This window comes from Grus americana, chromosome 9 (assembly GCF_028858705.1).
Source record: "Grus americana isolate bGruAme1 chromosome 9, bGruAme1.mat, whole genome shotgun sequence".
In the NCBI taxonomy this organism is placed as follows: domain Eukaryota; kingdom Metazoa; phylum Chordata; class Aves; order Gruiformes; family Gruidae; genus Grus; species Grus americana.
Genome location: NC_072860.1, coordinates 4,343,777 through 4,361,084, shown reverse-complemented (window position 1 = coordinate 4,361,084; position 17,308 = coordinate 4,343,777). Strand labels below are relative to the sequence as shown.

The following is a 17,308-nucleotide window of genomic DNA, read 5'->3' as shown; positions in this document are numbered from 1 at the left end:
CATCATCCAGGGGAAATACTGCATCTCCATAACAGGTTTTCCTCATTTTAAACTGCAACTATCTCATATATTTTGGGTTAGAAATGGAAAACACAAATTGAATTGTGAAGATAACTAACTAATGACCCAGCGCATTCTCTATCCGTTCAGATTTTCCAGTATGCAGGCAGCACTGACCCAAATAGAGTTTAAAACTGTCATGCAAGAATCACCAAGAACCAGCTTCTGGCTGTTTTATGTAAGAGGTCACAGACTAATTGGCCTTTTCTGGCCTTGTATACTTGTGTGATTGCTTGAACAAAATGATTCTGCCATTCTCTGTTACAGTTCCATGTCAGGAGATCAGAAAATGTCCCTTTCATTATCATAAGATAGGAAGAAAAAAGTCTAAGTGTCATAGTATGATGGGGCTGACACTGTGCCAACTGCTAACCTGTGCAGAACGGGATGCATTTAAAATACGGAGAAACTGTGTCTTGGGGGAGGAAGACATTAACCGTAAACTGGGCCACCGTCCCGCACCACACCTTCCCCCATGGAGGGATCCGAGTAGGGACCGGCGCGTTCCCCCCAAACGCCGCGAGGCCGCACGGAAAACAGGGCGCGTCCCGCAAGGCCCCGGCTTCGGCGGCGGGGGCAGCCTGGGCCGTGCGTCCGCAGGGGCCGGGGCCGGGGCGGCGCAGCGCGGCGGGCTGACGTCAGGACGGGGCTGGCGCTGCCGCTGGCGCTGGCGGAGCGGGGCCGGCAGCGGGAGCGGGGCCGGCAGCGGCAGGTAGGTGCGGCGGCGCCCCGACACCGCGGGGGCACGGCGGCGGGGGGCGGCGGCGAGGGGCACGGTTCTGTGCGGCTGCCTGGCCCGGTCCGGCCCGGCCCGACCGCCGCCAGCCGCGCGAAAGTCAGCGGGGCAGGCCGGGGCCGGCGGGCCCGCAGTTGCGGGGGCCGGAAGAGACTCTCCCGGGGTCCCTTCTCCCGGGGTCCCTTCTGTCGGCCCGGTTGCCAGCTACGCGGAGGGTGAGACGGAGCTTTCAGGGCAGCGCTCAGCGGCCTCAGCGGGGCGAGCTAGCCGCGCCCAGCTCGCGGCCCGGCGGCGGGTGACGGGGAGGGAGCGTGCAAGCGCTCGGGGCGGGAGGGGGGGGGGTCGCGGGGAGCGGAGCCACCGCTTTACCTTGGCCAGGCGGAGCAGTGTGTGGGCAAGCTGCCTGCCGGCACGGCGGGGTGAGACGGAAGACAGCGAGCCCGGGCCCGGGGCCAGCTTGCCCCCAGCAGGCCTGTCCGGTGGAGCTGTCCCCGGTGGGAGAGGGACGAGGTGGGATGGTGCTTCTCTAGACCGCCTGTTCCTGAACACTGACTCGCTCATGCATGGAGAGGTTTTGAACTGAGAGCCACATCTCTCAGTAGAACTAGGCATTGGCTAGTAAAAAATAAACTCAACTTCTAGGCTAAAAGGCCTGCATGTAGCTAGGTGCAGAGTCAGAAAGTTCTAAAAATAGAAAACTTTCTGTGTTCTAAGGGGGAGGGGGACACATAGGGTTACATTTGAACACTCCTTGAGCTTTGTATAGTTCTCTACCTGAAATCTTGGGAATAAAGTAACAGTGAGCTGTCAGTGGGCACAGCTGGTCGCCTGGGACTCAGCTCTGTAGTTAGGTCTGTGTGTCTAAGCCCCTTCCATCTACACAGATTGCAGAATTGGGTCCATTGCTAGTTTGACAGCATTAATTGAAATTGCTCTAGTAATTACAAGCTGCAGGTAGAAACACTTGATTGGTTTTGAACTTTGCTTTTCCTACCAGCCAACTGGGTTTGAGAACAAGAAGTGAACTGGAAAAGACTGTTGGATATTCTACATTATATTCTGTGCAAAAAAGGAAAACTGCTGTTCCAGCGAACAGGAAGGAACAGCCCCACCCCTTTGCTGCATTTACTTTTGCATTCAGTTTAGCGTGCTACTACTTTTAGATCTCAGTCACCAAGTAAATTCTGTTGAAGTTGGTGATAAATTGATTTATCTTTGTTTAAATCCCATTTTCCATGTTGGTTGCACTGAGCTAGTTTAACAAGCAAATAATACTCAGTTGCAGCTGATCTTGCCAGGCTATGTTCTCTCTGCAAATACTCTTTTAAACATAATGTGGGTTGATTGTGAATACTGTATAGGACTTCAAGTGAATGCCTGTGCTTAAAAAGGACCAGAGAAGAATATCTAATTGGTTTTGCACCTCCTACTTCAGTGCTGACAGATTGTTTGGTGTTATTCCTTGCTCTCTATGCAGAGCTGCAGTTTTGGGCACTTAAATTCTGTGTTGGGAAAATGTAGTTGCTGCATCTGAGATTACATGCAAGGTGCTATACAGCTGCAGAAGGCTCTTTTGCTGTTGTAGCCCCAGATAGCTGTGAGGCATTCTGTAATGTGAGGCACTGATGGTGGGGCATTCTGAAATCACAGGCAGAGCTTAATTTTTCAAGAGAAATGTTTTCTTCTACATTTTTTCCCCTTTATGCGTCAAATCTAATTATGCTGTTGTGTAACAGGGTAGGTTTAAAGGCAGCAATAAACATTCAATGGCCTAATCTAGCACTTGCAACAGAACTGAAGTTCATGCGAGTTCCTTATTGGCTCTTAGACTATTAAAAGGCCTCTGGAAATAAACAGTGATTTCACCTTCATGGGCAAACTGGAAGACATGGAAGCACAATTGGAGAGACCCATTTCTGTGAAAATGAAGACCAAGATGACTATTTCCTTGTAAAGGAGAATCTGGGGAGAGAGCATATACTGGGGTAGTGGGAGAATAGGATAGGAGTGTGACACTCCCTTTCAATGGGCTGTCAGCTAGATGTTTGTTTTCCCGGCGAGCTGTTACAAAAGCCAAGAGTAAGAGGTTTATCTTGGAGTTTAAACTTTACCTGCAGGTGGTTCTCACCATCACACCTGAGCCTGTGCCAAATGTGGCATTCCTTCAATATGAAATCCTGCTGGCTACAGTCTTTACTTGTGTGTTACAGTATTTGCCCAGTACTGCGAAGAGGACACAGCTACAAGTAATATCCAATAGACGGCATATATACATCTATCAGAAAATAAGTGGATGCTTACTAACTTTGTATTTTCCTAGAAGATAACAAAACTCTCTTCCTCCCTCCCCACCCAGCTTTAAACACATTCCTTGCCTGGGAGGAGTTCCTCTGTTTATCAAATCTACTACGCCACCTTCCCCCTCTCTTCTTATGCAGCTACAAGTAGAATGTTAGCTGATAGGTTTAAGTATCTGTCTCTCATCTTGGCTTACAAGCCCCACAAATAATTTCTGAAAAAGGTAGCCTTCTCAAGGGAGGCTTAAAATGCTTCTGTTCTTGCTTTTCTAGTTCAATTGCATCCAGATAGCTGTGTTTTATTAATTTATTTTAGTACAATAGTCAGAACAGCATTATGCTATAAAATAAAAACTCGTCCTCCAATATATCCTATGTTTGATCTCTTTTTCTTTAGCATGCTCATAAACCAGAGTGCAGTAGCTGAGTGCTTAATGTCATGTGTGATAACTTGAATTTAATGCAGGGTCCTGCCCATGCCATTTCAAGCTTCATTTAAAAGTTGAGGAGAAATGAGAATCTCACTTTATGGGCTTAACTTTTACTTATTTCAATTCATCTTGTAGGGAGCTAGCGACGATTTGGAAGAAATACAAGTCATAAAACTAGCTTTCTCCTCCCTGTTTAAGATTAAACTGTTTCGGCTTTTGTTTTGGCTGGACTTTAAGCCAGTGAATGAAAAAAAACAGAAGAGGAAGTACAGAAAAAGGGAGCTAGTGAAGAAGTCAGGATGGTTAGTAACATGAGACTGCAGAATACAGGAAGCACATACATGTCAAGAGAACTATGACCGGAACTGGTGGTGAGTCAGGCAGCAGTCACTCCAGTCTGTCTCTTCCCCATGTTGCAAGAGTGGTAGCTGTAAGCTTGTGCGTTTTCCAGTGAAACTTAGAAGTGGTCTCTGATAGTCATGTTGGATTGCTACAATTGCACATTTGTTAAGTCCTAAAATAAGTTGTGCCTTACTGTATATCTTCAGCTGAGATCTACCTTGTCTCTCTGCAATAGTAGCTGGGTGTATGCAGCTACAATATATGATATTACACCTTGAGATGCCTCTTTCTAATGTATTACTGTGAAATACCGAAGAGTGCTTTTTTCCCCCCCTCACCTTCCTCTTCTGTTCACTAGATTAAGCAACAATGGCATTTGTGAAGAGTGGATGGCTGCTCCGGCAAAGTAAGTCATGACCCTTTTACCTCCTTTTCTGCCCACTGTGTCTAACTTCTTCAGAGCAACTTAGTAATTCCCAGGTCTTTCTTAAACAAGCCTCTAGCTCTGTGGGTTGTTTTTTGAGATTTTTGGCTTTTTTTTTTTTCTTTAGGACATTTCACAAAATGACTTGTCATGATAGCATTTCTATGTTACCTTTGGGTATACCAGTGGGAAACAGGATATACCATATCTGAGGTGTCTGAGTGGCATTCAGCTTCAGATGCTGCTTTGTAATTAGTGCTGTATAAGTGGAGACTTGGAAACTTTACCTGACACCTTAACTTAATGTCTTCAATTAGTCATGCCCTCTGCTTGTTCTTGCAGCAAGTTAGAACTAAAGCACCAGGTTATGCACTTAAACTCAGTTGTGAGTTTGAATACTAGATAAAATATGGAACCCAATTCTGTAATGTTCTGAAGTGGGGATGTTGTAGTACAGGATTTTGCTTGGCAGCTCAGAACGTCTGGGGCAACTGTGAAGGATTTCTTGGTTTATTTTTTTTATAACTCTAGGACACAAACACTTCCCAATATGTGCCCTCAAAAGTGACTGTCTGATTTTTTTAAGGTACTATTTTACGGCGTTGGAAGAAGAACTGGTTTGACCTGTGGTCTGATGGCCGCTTAATATTCTATGATGATCAAAATCGCCATGATATAGAAGATAAAATCCACATGCGAATCCATTGCATCAACCTCAGAGTGGGGAATGAATGTCGAGGTAATAATGAAACCTTCACGATTTGTGTATTCAGAGATCCTTGATAACTTCAGTGCCTGCCCAGCATACCATTTACAACACTACTGCAGTAGTAAACATGTCCAAGAAGCGTGCAACTCCATTGTTGTGAAAAGACAAAACCAAACCAACCCCACCACCCCCATCCTACCCCCCCCTCCAAAAAAAAAACCCCCACCCCAACAAACAAAACCAACCAACTACTAAATTCCCTTATAGATACCCAGGGTATGGGATCACCATGTGATAGATTAGGTTAGGGTTTGACACTTCCTTTTAAAACACAGTGAGGACAGCATACCATATATGCAGGTGGCTGGCATGCACGTGAAAATGGGATATTCACAGCAGACTTGTGTGTCTGATTATAGAGTGTTACTGGTGTAATTACAGTGCTGGCTGGAGTGAGAGGCAGGACTAGAAATGGGAAACCTCAGCAGATTTTTTTCAAGTATTTCTAAGTTCACTTCTAGCACTTCTTAGTACTTGATGCCAACACAAGTACTGGGGAGCACTTATTGCTAAGTATGGATTGGGTATGCTGTAAGAAACTTGCATTTCTTAGGAATGATGTTCAGAGCTACTTACTTTCAGGACACTCTAAAGATCGAGAACAGCTCTTTTCCTTCTGTAATTTGTTCTGATGCCAGGGAAAGCAGCTACAACTGGCCTTAGTTTATTTTGTCCAGACTTTGCATAAACTGTCTCTCTTCTTGTAAATGGGATCATGAAATTCTGGTTATAGATATTTCATAACTCATCTCTTTTTTTCTGACTCAGATTTCCAGCCTCCAGAGGGGAAGCAGAGAGACTGTTTACTGCAGATTGTTTGCCGTGATGGGAAGACAGTCAACCTCTGTGCAGAGAGTGCAGATGACTGCCTGTAAGTCTGCCAGAGAATATTGGTTTTTGCTGCCTTTTCCTCTTTTATCTTTCTTTTTTTCTCTCTCCCTAATTATTTTCCTTCCTTCAGACTTTCAGAGACATGTTTATTAAAAGTTTACAAGAAAGTAAAAGTAGTGACAAAAGTGACAGTGACAAAAATACAGCTTTCCTATAAGAAGTTGTCTACCTTATGCAAACTAACTGCAAGTTAAGTCACTGAAAACACTGAAGGGTGAGGAGAAGTAAAAGAACCTTATGAATATGGTTAATGCAAGACTTGCTGAACAGATTTTTTTTTTTCATTTCTCCCATTCTTCAGATATTATATCACCCTGCACAGTCCAAGGATATCACAATCAGTAGTGAAAGGAAGAATACTCCATTATTGTGAACTCTCAACTGAGCTTGGCTGTGTATATGTGATATATATGCGATAACTTCTATTGTCAGTGTTTGCCAAGTATGTGTGGTGCATTGAGCATGCTCCCAGCCAGATGGCAGGGGAGTATCTGTGTGAAGTATAGGTACCTTCTAGTCAAACCGTAATACCGTCAAGACCCACACTCACTAGTCAGCACAGATACAGCTATTCAGGCAGGAGATACAACTTTTCCGGTGCATCTCTTCCTATTACCTTATCCTGAGCATGGCTGCATATTACCTGACTGTTGTGCTTGCAGTAAGGGCCTTCAAAACTGCATCTGTTCCTTCTCGTGTTCCTCCTCATTCCTTCTCAGCTCTGCAGAGAAAGTAATGATTTCTTAATCTTGGTGTAACACCTTTGTGTATTCATTTTAGTGTATCATTAGGCTTTGACGTATGCAGTATCTTAAACTCTGCTCCTGCAGTACCTCTAGTTGCTAACTTTGTTTTTTTTCATAGTCCTAAAAAGATAAAGTGGCATTAATTTTTATCAGTGTTCCACTAAACAACAGGGGTTTTTTTTGCAGGGCATGGAAAATTGCTCTCCAGGACGCCAGAACAAACACAGTAAGCGTACTACCTAGAGTTTATAGTGATAGAGAAGCAGCACGTCAGTGTCATCCAGCAATTCACTTCTGAAATCATGTTCCATCCTCCTCTGCTAGAGAAAAACAGGGTCATGAGCATGATGATAAAGCTTGTGGGTGGGTAGAAGAATGATCTTCTGGATCACAAGGATATGTTATCCTTACAGCTGAGTCCAGGCAAATATATGCTGGGTGGAAGTGAATGATTTCAGGGAATGATCTCTCTGGGTGGAAGTGAACGTTTGGGAAGCTGGTCTGTATGGGAAGTGGGCACTGAGGCTGTGGGCAAAAAGTAAATCTTCTGCAACCACTGTAGATGCACTTTCCACTCCTGGTGTTTGTTGCCTACCAAGTGCAGTGCTAAAGGAAGCCTACTGCAAAGAAGTGTTTGTTAATGTAGATCCATTACATTGTGGGATGCTTCTTGGTGGAGACTAGGGGAAGAGCAAGAGGTACTTGAAGGGGAGTGCAGGCCCGCTGAGGAGTATACTACCTCTGCATCGGCATGCTAGCTGTGGAGAGTGAAAAGGTCAGGAATCATAAAAGCCTCTCCGTGAGTCTTGGAGTTCTCTAGAGAAATGTATTTTTGGGGAACCATATCCATCCATTTGTGTGTATTGTTAATTTGTTTTTCCTCCAGACTGCCTTCCAGAGTACTCTCCAGCACTAGCTTTCCTTAGATGGCTAGACAGAACCAACCTGAGATGTTTCTGTTTCATGGGGAAATGCTGGGTTTTGTAGAAGCTTATCTCAGTTTTTGATGGGTCATATTAACATTGCCACTGTACTTAGGCATTCATCATATGATATAACTGATACCTGTAGATATCCAAAGCAAACACTTGTCATAGCAAAACTACCCTGGACATGATTGCCTCTGGTTGCAGCCATGCTACGCTGCTTCATGGTGTTAAATGAGAAGTGAAGGAATTGTCCTCACGCAGAGGACACAACACTCATGGTCTGTCTGCTCTAGTTTCAGGGGCTTTATCTTGCTTATGAGTGAGATGGTGACTCCTGGTTTCAGGAATTAGGAGCTGCTGCTTTTCATGTCTCAAACTCAGCTGCCAGCCCTGCTAGATGGCATTCAAAACTTTCCAGTGCATCACCTTTGTCAGCCAAGGTAGACCCCTGCTACTGAAAGTAGGGCGGGTAACTCTCTGTACAAGTAGTATCATAAATTAGCACTTTCCAAAAAGCTATTAAAGGTCTCCAACAAGGATTTGAACTAACCAGGTAATTGGGTTAGAGTCCATCTGTAGGTATCTGACACAGCTTTCAAAAATACCAAGCATCCAGCAGTTCCTCATAACTTTACTGGAATAGCAGGGTGATTGAGAAGTGTGTCATTTACAGACATTTGCAGGCTTCTGTCATATACCTGTACAAAGTTCCCTGTAGCAGAACAGAATACATTTACTGCTAAGATGGGAGCATTTGCTGGACTTTTTCTCAGGTGGAAATACCTGTCCCTTCATATAGTGCTTTAAACAGTGTTTTCAAGCACCCCTTAGAATCTCCACCACAAGTTTGACCTGGGATATGGCTATAGTATGCCCTCAAAAGTTTTTCTACAGTCCAGGTACAAGAGACAATAAGAATGTTCTCTATTGAGCTATTAAAGTGTTCATTTCTACATTAATAAAAGGGACCTGTTTTATTTTCTTGGGATAAGGCATTAAGAGCATCACTGTACATTTCTGATATTAGGGTCAAGAATACAAGGCTACTGTAACAAATCTTAATTATGTTTGAGAGGCCCTTGTAGATGGATTCAAGAAAGTTATCACCTTTGCCTCATGGCTGCCTTCAAAAAGGACCAGAATTATAGGTGGCATTTGCAAAGTAATTCCCTAAGAAGAGCCAAGCCCCCCAAATCCCTACATTGAAACCTCTCTTACTGTATTTTTTTTTTTTTTATGTCTCCTCACAGACAGAAAGTGAGAGATGGCTAAGAACTGTGACAGTGTTCTACTAAAACGTTCAGGTGCCACTTTTGGCTACTGCATTTGTTTCCTTTGTCTGCTCTTGCAGAACTTCGTGATATCACTCAAGGGTGCCAGGAAGCAGCTAGCTTAGTTGTGAAGAATTTTTTTCATCTGAAAACAGAGGATGAACAAGATGGTAATTTCTAAAACTGAAGCTATGAAATGATGGAAGGAGTCGGTGTGCTCGCATGTACACATATGCATGTGCGTGCACACACAGAGGCAAGAAATGTTATGGCTCCTTCCTGTGGTTGATCAGGCGTTTGTATTGTCCCAGGCCCAGGTACTTTCTTTTTGCAGCACTTTTATAAGGTACTCACTGCTTGCTTAACACGCAGCACGTCTAAAGGTTACTCTCTCTTTGGGGTCAGTAAGTTTTAATCCTTGCTCTACTCTAACTGGCTGTCTGTAAGAAAAGGTGATAACTGGTACCTTTCCATGGTATTTAGGGCTACGTGGGATCTGATGTGATGTATGATGAGACAGCCATTTCCTCAGCCCCTCCTCCCTATACAGCTTATGCCACACCATCGCCTGAGGTAAGAGTTGCAGTCAGGAAGTATTAAAATAAGTGAGGTAGCAAAAGCAACCATCCTTCAAGCACTCAAACTGTACTCCCAAAGTGCTGTGTTTCACAATTAGAGCCTGCTTTAAGGTTTGTACAAAAGGAGAGTCAGAGTAAGGCACTAATAATCTATTGTCACTCCTATTTGATTTCCTTTGAAAAGGAGGAGGCAGATTGGGTTAGGAGGTATATAAAGGGATGGCTGCTCAGTGAACTTGGAAAATAAAGCTTCTTAGAGACAGGGCAGAAGTTATTTGGCTAATCTTGAAAAATATTGGCCATGCAGCTTTTAACATAAAGAGGTATGACTACACTTTCACATTGTGTAAGCATTGGAAGGGTATAAAATCAGGAGTTTTAAAAATAGGATTTAAGGACTGGAGCTGTTACTTTTAACACACAAGGATTTTGTTGTATCCAAGATGTCATAGCAACACAGTAACTAGCTCCTGGATGCACAGTTCTTTTGCAGAGGAGAAGGAACAGCACTGGGGCTGAACCAGTATGCATTGGGGATTTCTGGATGTTCTGACTGACGTGCAGTGATACACAAAGGGATGGTTTGGGGTAGTATTACTTGTTGCACTACAGGTGCTCTGCTCCAGCCCCTCACTGTTAAAAATAGTTGTTAAGAACTAGATGTGGTACTGGGAGCAGTATTGGGGCTGGCAGTGGGCTGCCTCTTTTGGAGAACAAAATTCCTTCCAAAATGTACAGCTACAGAGTATTTGTCCTGAATCTGACATTTACTTGCAGTGTGCTAGAGGAAAGTTGGTTGGAGTTTCTTGGGATCAGCTGCTGCCTACCTGGCGCTTCTGAGCTCTCCAGAGAGCTCTTGTTGGCACAAGGGGAGAGGAGAAGCTGGAAAGGCTGCTGTGGCCCTGCCTTATGATCCAGGCTCTGCCTCTGCCATTCAATATCCAGGAAGAGTGGAGAGTGAATGCTGCTTAGGAGCACTTAGTTTTTCAAGCAGCTGTTCTAAATACTTTCCAGGAAGTAGATAGACTGCATCAGTATAGACTAGATATTTTAGTGAAACTTTACATTAGAAGTGAGGGACAATTGAACAAAGTGCATAATCAAATATATAATGAAGAATACTTTTGTAATGGACATTTTTAATTTCACCAGGTTTACAGCTATGGCTACGATCAGTACAATGGTGCATATCCTACTGGTCCTCAAGTCTTCTATGCCTCCAATGGACAAGCTTATGCTGTTCCCTATCAGTATCCGTACCAAGGTAATCAGTATCAACAACGTCCTTCACCTTCCTGTAGAAGCTATTTGAGTCAGTCTTTCTGGCTTTAATTATATTAATCGTCATCCTTTACCAACCACCACTTCTGCACAACAGAGTGGCAGAAAGAAACCTGACTTGTCAGTGGAACCAAGTCCCCTTACCCTTTCACAACAAAATGACTGCAGTGAAATTTGTATTAATAATTTTACCTTCCCAGTGTGATCCCAACTTATTTAAATTACTTCATAAACTCTTTTTGAAACACACAGAACTCTCTAACTACAGTAGGCAGCATGTTTTCTGAGGAAAGATAGAAGAGCCAGAACAAGATTGATTCAGTACTCCACATTGGGCATTGATGGAGCTTTTGATTCATCGGTTGCTCTTATACCTAGCTTAATTATTTTAATACTGATGTTCAGCTATGACCTCAGAATTAAATGCAAGTTTCAAAGGTAAATTGACTCCCAAAGCATGGTGGTAACTGGTTCTTTACCTGCATGCTGGAATTGCTGTAAGGCAGTACATTCAGCCTTGTGAAGTCTTCTATTGCTCTGTTCAGGTTTGTGTAGCTATCCATCCCAATAAAAGAGGAAAGAGACTAAAATTTAAGGGTGTGCTTTCAAGCTTAGACACCTTAATTTAGGATTAGCTTTGCATAGAAGAACTTTACAGCCCAATCAGGAGATTGAACTTACTGTTTATGATCTGGCTCTGCAAACAAGAATCTCTGTTCAGAATTTTTTTCAGTTCTGAGGGAATTTTTTTTTCCATTTGACATTTGTCAGGTTATTTCATCTACCTTTTCCATTTTTTATTACAAAGGAGATGCACCAGCCTAAAGCTTTACTCAGCTAAGTTAGTGAAGTCCTAAGACACAGGTCATATATATACAAACGCAGAGGAAGGTGGGTTCTGTTAGTTCTCAGCAACTGAAAAGCAGTAGCTTGTTGGAAGTCCCAAGAACCATTTTTAAAAACTACCAGCAGGCCTTGGAAATCAAGCCTCAGAAACCTGTATGATAAAAATGCAGCATTAAACAGCAACTCTCCTAAACAGTTTGCAAATCCAGTGTGTTAAGTTACTAGTTATAGGCTGGGCATAGTAACCAAACATCGATGTTTTCTTTCACTAGGGTTACCACAACTAAATCTTTGGGGTCAAGTTCACTCCTAGCAACTAACTTAACCCCTGTATGTTTGGCTTCATTGCTCATTCTGTGAATTGACATGATCCTTCTCATAAGGTTCCCAGTCATGCATTGTTGAATGAGTCAGTGAGAGCCTTTTCCAGTTGTATTAGTTGTATTGCTTCAGTATCTGCTACAAAAAACATTGCAATATCTTCAAGAATACTTGAAATGTCTGGAGGGGAAAGCAATACTATTATGTTTGCTTTGCAGGTAGGAGCTAAGTCACAAAACATGACAGTTGGAGCTTATACAAGTATGTTGCAGAGCAAGGGTCAATTGGCAGTTTCTTGAGTCTTAGGTTAATTCCTTACTACTGGGCTAGTCTTCAGCTGCAAAGAAATGTAGCGGCTGTCACCACACAACAGATCAGTCTGCGATGTGAAGGCTGAATTGAAGTAGTAGGCAGTAGTTGTAGAGTAAATAACTGATACACAGTTTCTGACAAACCACTGGCTTAAGAGCTGCCAAAGATATTTTTTTTGGGGTGGGGGGGAACTACACTATTTGCCTTAACTTCAAGGTTGAATCAATTTTTAGACCCATTTCTTCCATTAAATCCACTGTTTGATAGAATGATACAAATAATTCATAGGTTCTTTGTTAATATAAATGCAGAACAATATTCAGTTTTACCTTTGTGATGAGCTTTCCTCCCAGATACTAAACTCTTATGAGGCTAGAAGGCTTGCTAGACCTCTGGATTTATTTAATAAACGTGGAGGCTGAATACAAAGCAGAGATGTATTCTGCCTTTGTAGCTGACATCCTCTTAGCATTCAATGGAAGGGAGTGAAAGAATGCATACGTTTTAAAATCGCCATGGATGGTATTGAGATATACTTTTCTTTTGCCCTTCTCCTAACGATCTCTTATTACCTAGGACCTTATGGCCAACCCCCTGCAAACCATGTCATTATTCGAGAGCGTTACCGTGACAGCGATGGAGATCTTGCACTGGGCATGCTTGCTGGAGCAGCAACTGGAATGGCTCTGGGATCGTTATTCTGGGTCTTCTAGATTACCCATTCCTTATCTTTGTAGTTCCAAAAACCTTTATTGTGTGCAATAATATATTGGCAATGTTGTTTACTGTTAAAGTTTAAGAAATGCAATAGTTATTTTTCAGTAGTGACATCTTAATAACTGATTCTTAACTGTCCTAAGGAGAGTTTAAAGGCACCATTTAGTTAAGTGGTTGGAGATGGCACGTGCTGTTCTTGAATTCTGTTCTGATGTTTGGAGTTACAAGGATTTGTACTGATAAGGATCAATATAAGCACCAATGTAACATGGTAGCAGTCACTAGCTTTATGAATAGACTGTTATTGTAAACACCGTAGAAAAAATTGATTTTTTGGGGGGTCTAAAATATGGTCCAAATAGGAGGTTTATAGGAGCCCTACATTAGTATATATGTACTACTGGCTTCTCAAAATCCCCTGGACAAACATACAGCTCAGCAGAAACTCCTTGGCATTAGGTAGTCAGCCATGCTTGAGGATTTTTTTGTTTTCAGACTTGCCTGCAGATAGTAGTATATTTTCTTAGATGGAGTCCTATACCTGTATCTCACACCATCCAGGTGAAGTTGTCTTTGAGAATGTATAAGCAAACTGCTAAGAAGCAACAGCACTCCTCAGTTCTTTTATTCTCCCAGAAATGTGAATGACCAGTGGCAAGGAAGACCAATGTTTGTTGTTCCACCTCCCTCTTTATAATGAATCACTCTTCTCCGGTCAGATGGAAGTAATGGATCTTTAGCTTTGCAAGTGGTCTTCCTTGTCTTGAGAACAGCTGCCTCAGACACTGTACCAACTGCATTGCTGAGGAAGAGGCCATTGTCTAGTGTCTCTGCTCATTACTGCTATCACTCTGCAGCCTGCAGGAGGAGAACTAATGTGAACAACCCTTGCCCTGTTGGGCCTACCAGAACCCCTCTGCAGGCAGTAATAGTCAAGAGGGGAGAGACAAACACCACAAGTAGGCCTTGCACACAGGCACTTTGGTATCAGCCGCCTTGCCACGGCTAGGATAGCATGTCAGCCTCTTAGCCTCCAAGGTTTCCTGAACCAGGTTTGTTATTTGCAACTAGTTTTGAGCACAGCTGAGCCTGGGTTTGTTCTATGCACACTTCCCCCTCACATTCAGCAGGTCTCTTTTTCCCTCCATGACTTAAGGAAAACACTCCAAGGAACCCAGCTGGCTTATATGTCTGGTTCCTTACATGATGTGCTCCTGTAGGCTATGTTACAATACTATGGACTGTAACCTGGAGTGCAACTGTTATGAGTGTTATGTGGCCTATCACCTTATCCTGCTATAATCCATATAGCTGAGCTGTGCTTGGCAGGGGAAAGAAAGCTCTGAAGAAATGCACATGCTTTGTTATTCAGGTAAAAGAGACAGGGTGCCTAAGTTGAGCTCTTTATAGTAAGAGGACTTATTTTTATACTTCCAGTTCTGGCTTCCTGTATTCATACTGTTTTAATATGTTAAGTCTTATGCTTTCATTCAGAAGTAGGTTAATTTCCTTAAGGTTCATGGGGTTTTGGGTGTGTCAGGAAAGATGAAAACAAATGAGAATTTGCACCCATATAAGTTTAGATCAAGCCCCAACCTTTTTCATTTCATCCTAAAGCTGTCTTAGCTCTATCCTACATATTTAAGCAACAGAGGTCTTGGACAAGAGTTTGGGTAGCAGCCAGGGGAAGCACTAAGCTTTCATGACTCTTAAGACCAACTCAACAAACTGAAATCATTGGAAGGAAACAGACAAGTGTAATCTTGGCTGCATTACTAGGAGTGGGCCTAATCCAGGGAACGTAAACTTCTTTCAAGAAACTTTGGCTCAGAACTGTGTACCAATGTGCATGGATGTCCTTTCACAGATTAATACCAGCTGCATCTGTTCTGCCAGTGGTATGTACTGAAAAGGACTTGCTGGAGGGTCAAGAGAGGACTAAAGCAGAAGTTTCCTATTGATAGTCCAAACAAAAAAAAAAATTTGAGTACACCATTCAAGTTCTCTTAGAGGCCTGGTACTCTTGAGCTCAGAAAGAGATGGTGACTGCCTGGAACTGAAGTGAACAAACATTTCTACCCTTTTTAAGCCTTGAGATAACCTTGAAGCTGATTACAGGTCTACACTGCTGTTTAGTTTATGCTTTGCAATATAACTAGTTCTGCAGAATGCCTCCATCTCCTCTTCTACCTGTGTGGTATTTAGCCTGTAAGTGCGGGGGAGAATAAAACAATTGATCATTATTTTCTTTTCAGTTTCATAATGATTGTGAAAGAATAGCACAAAGTAAATCAGCTAGTAATTTTAAGTTTAAAGTTTTATTGCTTGGGGTTTGGTTTTGCTTTTTGGTTTTTTCCCCAAGAGCTGTTGATCACAGTAGGGGAACGTGCCTCTTGTGCTTTCAGGAGATATCTGTATCTAGGTCCCCCGTTTCTTCAAGTGAAGTATGTAAGATAAAGACTGTTGATTGCAAAACATTCCTGGGTCGAATTCAAAGCAAGAAATGATGTTTTAGAAATTAGAAAGCAAAAAAACTGTGCTAGAGCATAAAATCAAGAGAGTAGTTGTATTACTGCAGGTGTTTGTAGCCTTTCTGATCTCACTGAAGAAACAGAAGTGGAAATGTCTTGGTGCACAAAGCAGCAGCATGGGGATAGCCACTTGAATTCACTGGTTGCTAAAGCTCAGACTTGCTTCCTGAAGACATGGCCATACCTCCTGTTGCTCAGGGGCAGAATGGAGATTTGGTCGTATCTATAGTAATGTCCAGCTGGATCCACAGTCATGACTCAAATAGCCTTTCTCTGCCCAGTCCCATACTTCCTGTATCTGCAGTTTGTGTAGATGCTGGTGTGAGCTGAAGAAGCAGGCGCAGAGTGGATTTTGGAGCTTGGGGGGACTGCCATATCAGTAGGATAGGTGAGACCATAGTGGTGGGAAGAGGCAGTGGGTGCGGCAAGGTAATTTTCAAAACAGATTGCAATGATAGTACTAAACAGGTATTTGTTTCTGAATGGTGCTATTCATGATGCTGTGATTCCAGTTACACCTGCATAGCACCCAAGCACATGCCTTTCTACCTGGGGCCCAATAGTTGACCTCCCTAAAGCTATAGGAGGTCCACAGCCAGTACAGTGCCACTGTTTTTTTGCAGTGTATGCCATCAGTTAAGGATGACTAAATCTGTTGTATAGCAGTTAAGAGTCTGTTCAGAATTAAATAGCAGTGCTTACAGAGGTCATGAGTCTATATACTCACCTATGACTAGTTTTGGACTCTCAGTTATGGACAGCTGGACAAAGCCAGGCTTCCAGAGACTGGGGTGGAAATGCTCAGCCTTCTGCTAAGTCTGACCACATTAAAGAGGTGAACCAGAGCCCCCTCCCAAATTCTTAGTTACATGTGAAAACATAGCTAGTGGCTTCTTTTACTTAAACATGGCATGTAGGGAGCCAGCCTCTTCTAGCGAATAGGTAAAGGCTTATGAACTGGAGAGGAGGGGGTAAAAAGACTCAGCTTTTCTAATGCTGAAGCACATTCTGAGCTGCATCTAGATGGAGCTACCCTAAATACCATACAACACTGGCTTTATTTTGTTTGTTCTTCAGCAGAGATTCAATAGGTGATGGAATCAGCTAAGCAAGATGAGTAAAGGAGAAAATTCACACCCATGTTCCTCAAATCCATGTGTGGCTTTTCCTCCTCATGATATGACTAAGATGGGTATGTGTAAGTCATGGAGGGTAGCATGCAGCAAATGTGTGTGTCCCCCCTGAAACTTCATGTTCTTGTGCACTATCCTAACTTCTTAAATGCTGCTTTTACTTTATGTCCTCATTCTCATTATTAATTTATAGCAAAATACCCTTAACAATAAAATTCATATTTAAGTGTAATTGTTTTGTCGTGACATGTTTACTAGCCTTTGTTCAACATTTCTCATTTAGTTAGTCAGTAGATCAGTATATGCTTTTCAAACATGCAATCAGTTTACAGGTTTCCTTTGCAAGGAACAGTGCCATGAGGAATTCTGTGCACCTCCAGTCTTTCCTAAGCAATTACAAAGCTGACTTGACTTGGTAGAAAAAATGAACTAAGACTGCTGTGGCTGTTGGAGTTAGAGATCAGGCTGACATACATCAGTCATCTTGGTTACTATTTAATAAAGATGATGTAATGTCTGTGAAATCAGCGAAGTAACTCCACACTAACACCACTATACCAAGATTAGAATTAAGGCCTATTTCTTTTTTAATGGGTTTGAAGGCTTTGACTCAGAAATGCTTAATCTTGGATATATGCAATGCCAATCCAGATTTACCATTTGACATTGTGTTATCAAATCAACAGATTTGTA

The 17,308-nt window shown here is 42.7% G+C and overlaps 1 protein-coding gene across 2 annotated transcripts; it reads left to right on the top strand.

Annotated features, from left to right (window-relative positions):
* Positions 1-630: 630 nt before the first annotated feature.
* Positions 631-16,847, top strand: PLEKHB2 (pleckstrin homology domain containing B2). Of its 2 annotated transcripts, none has more exons than XM_054834957.1 (8): positions 631-772; positions 4,225-4,272; positions 4,877-5,029; positions 5,828-5,930; positions 6,883-6,922; positions 9,380-9,469; positions 10,627-10,738; positions 12,811-16,847. In XM_054834957.1, exons 2-8 carry the CDS (start codon positions 4,236-4,238, stop codon positions 12,945-12,947), a joined length of 672 nt encoding a protein of 223 aa, XP_054690932.1. In that variant the 5' UTR covers positions 631-772; positions 4,225-4,235; the 3' UTR covers positions 12,948-16,847. The 2 variants fall into 2 exon arrangements, with proteins under 2 accessions (XP_054690932.1, XP_054690934.1); XM_054834959.1 differs by lacking the exon at positions 631-772 and adding an exon at positions 934-1,011.
* The last annotated feature ends 461 nt before the right edge of the window (positions 16,848-17,308 follow it).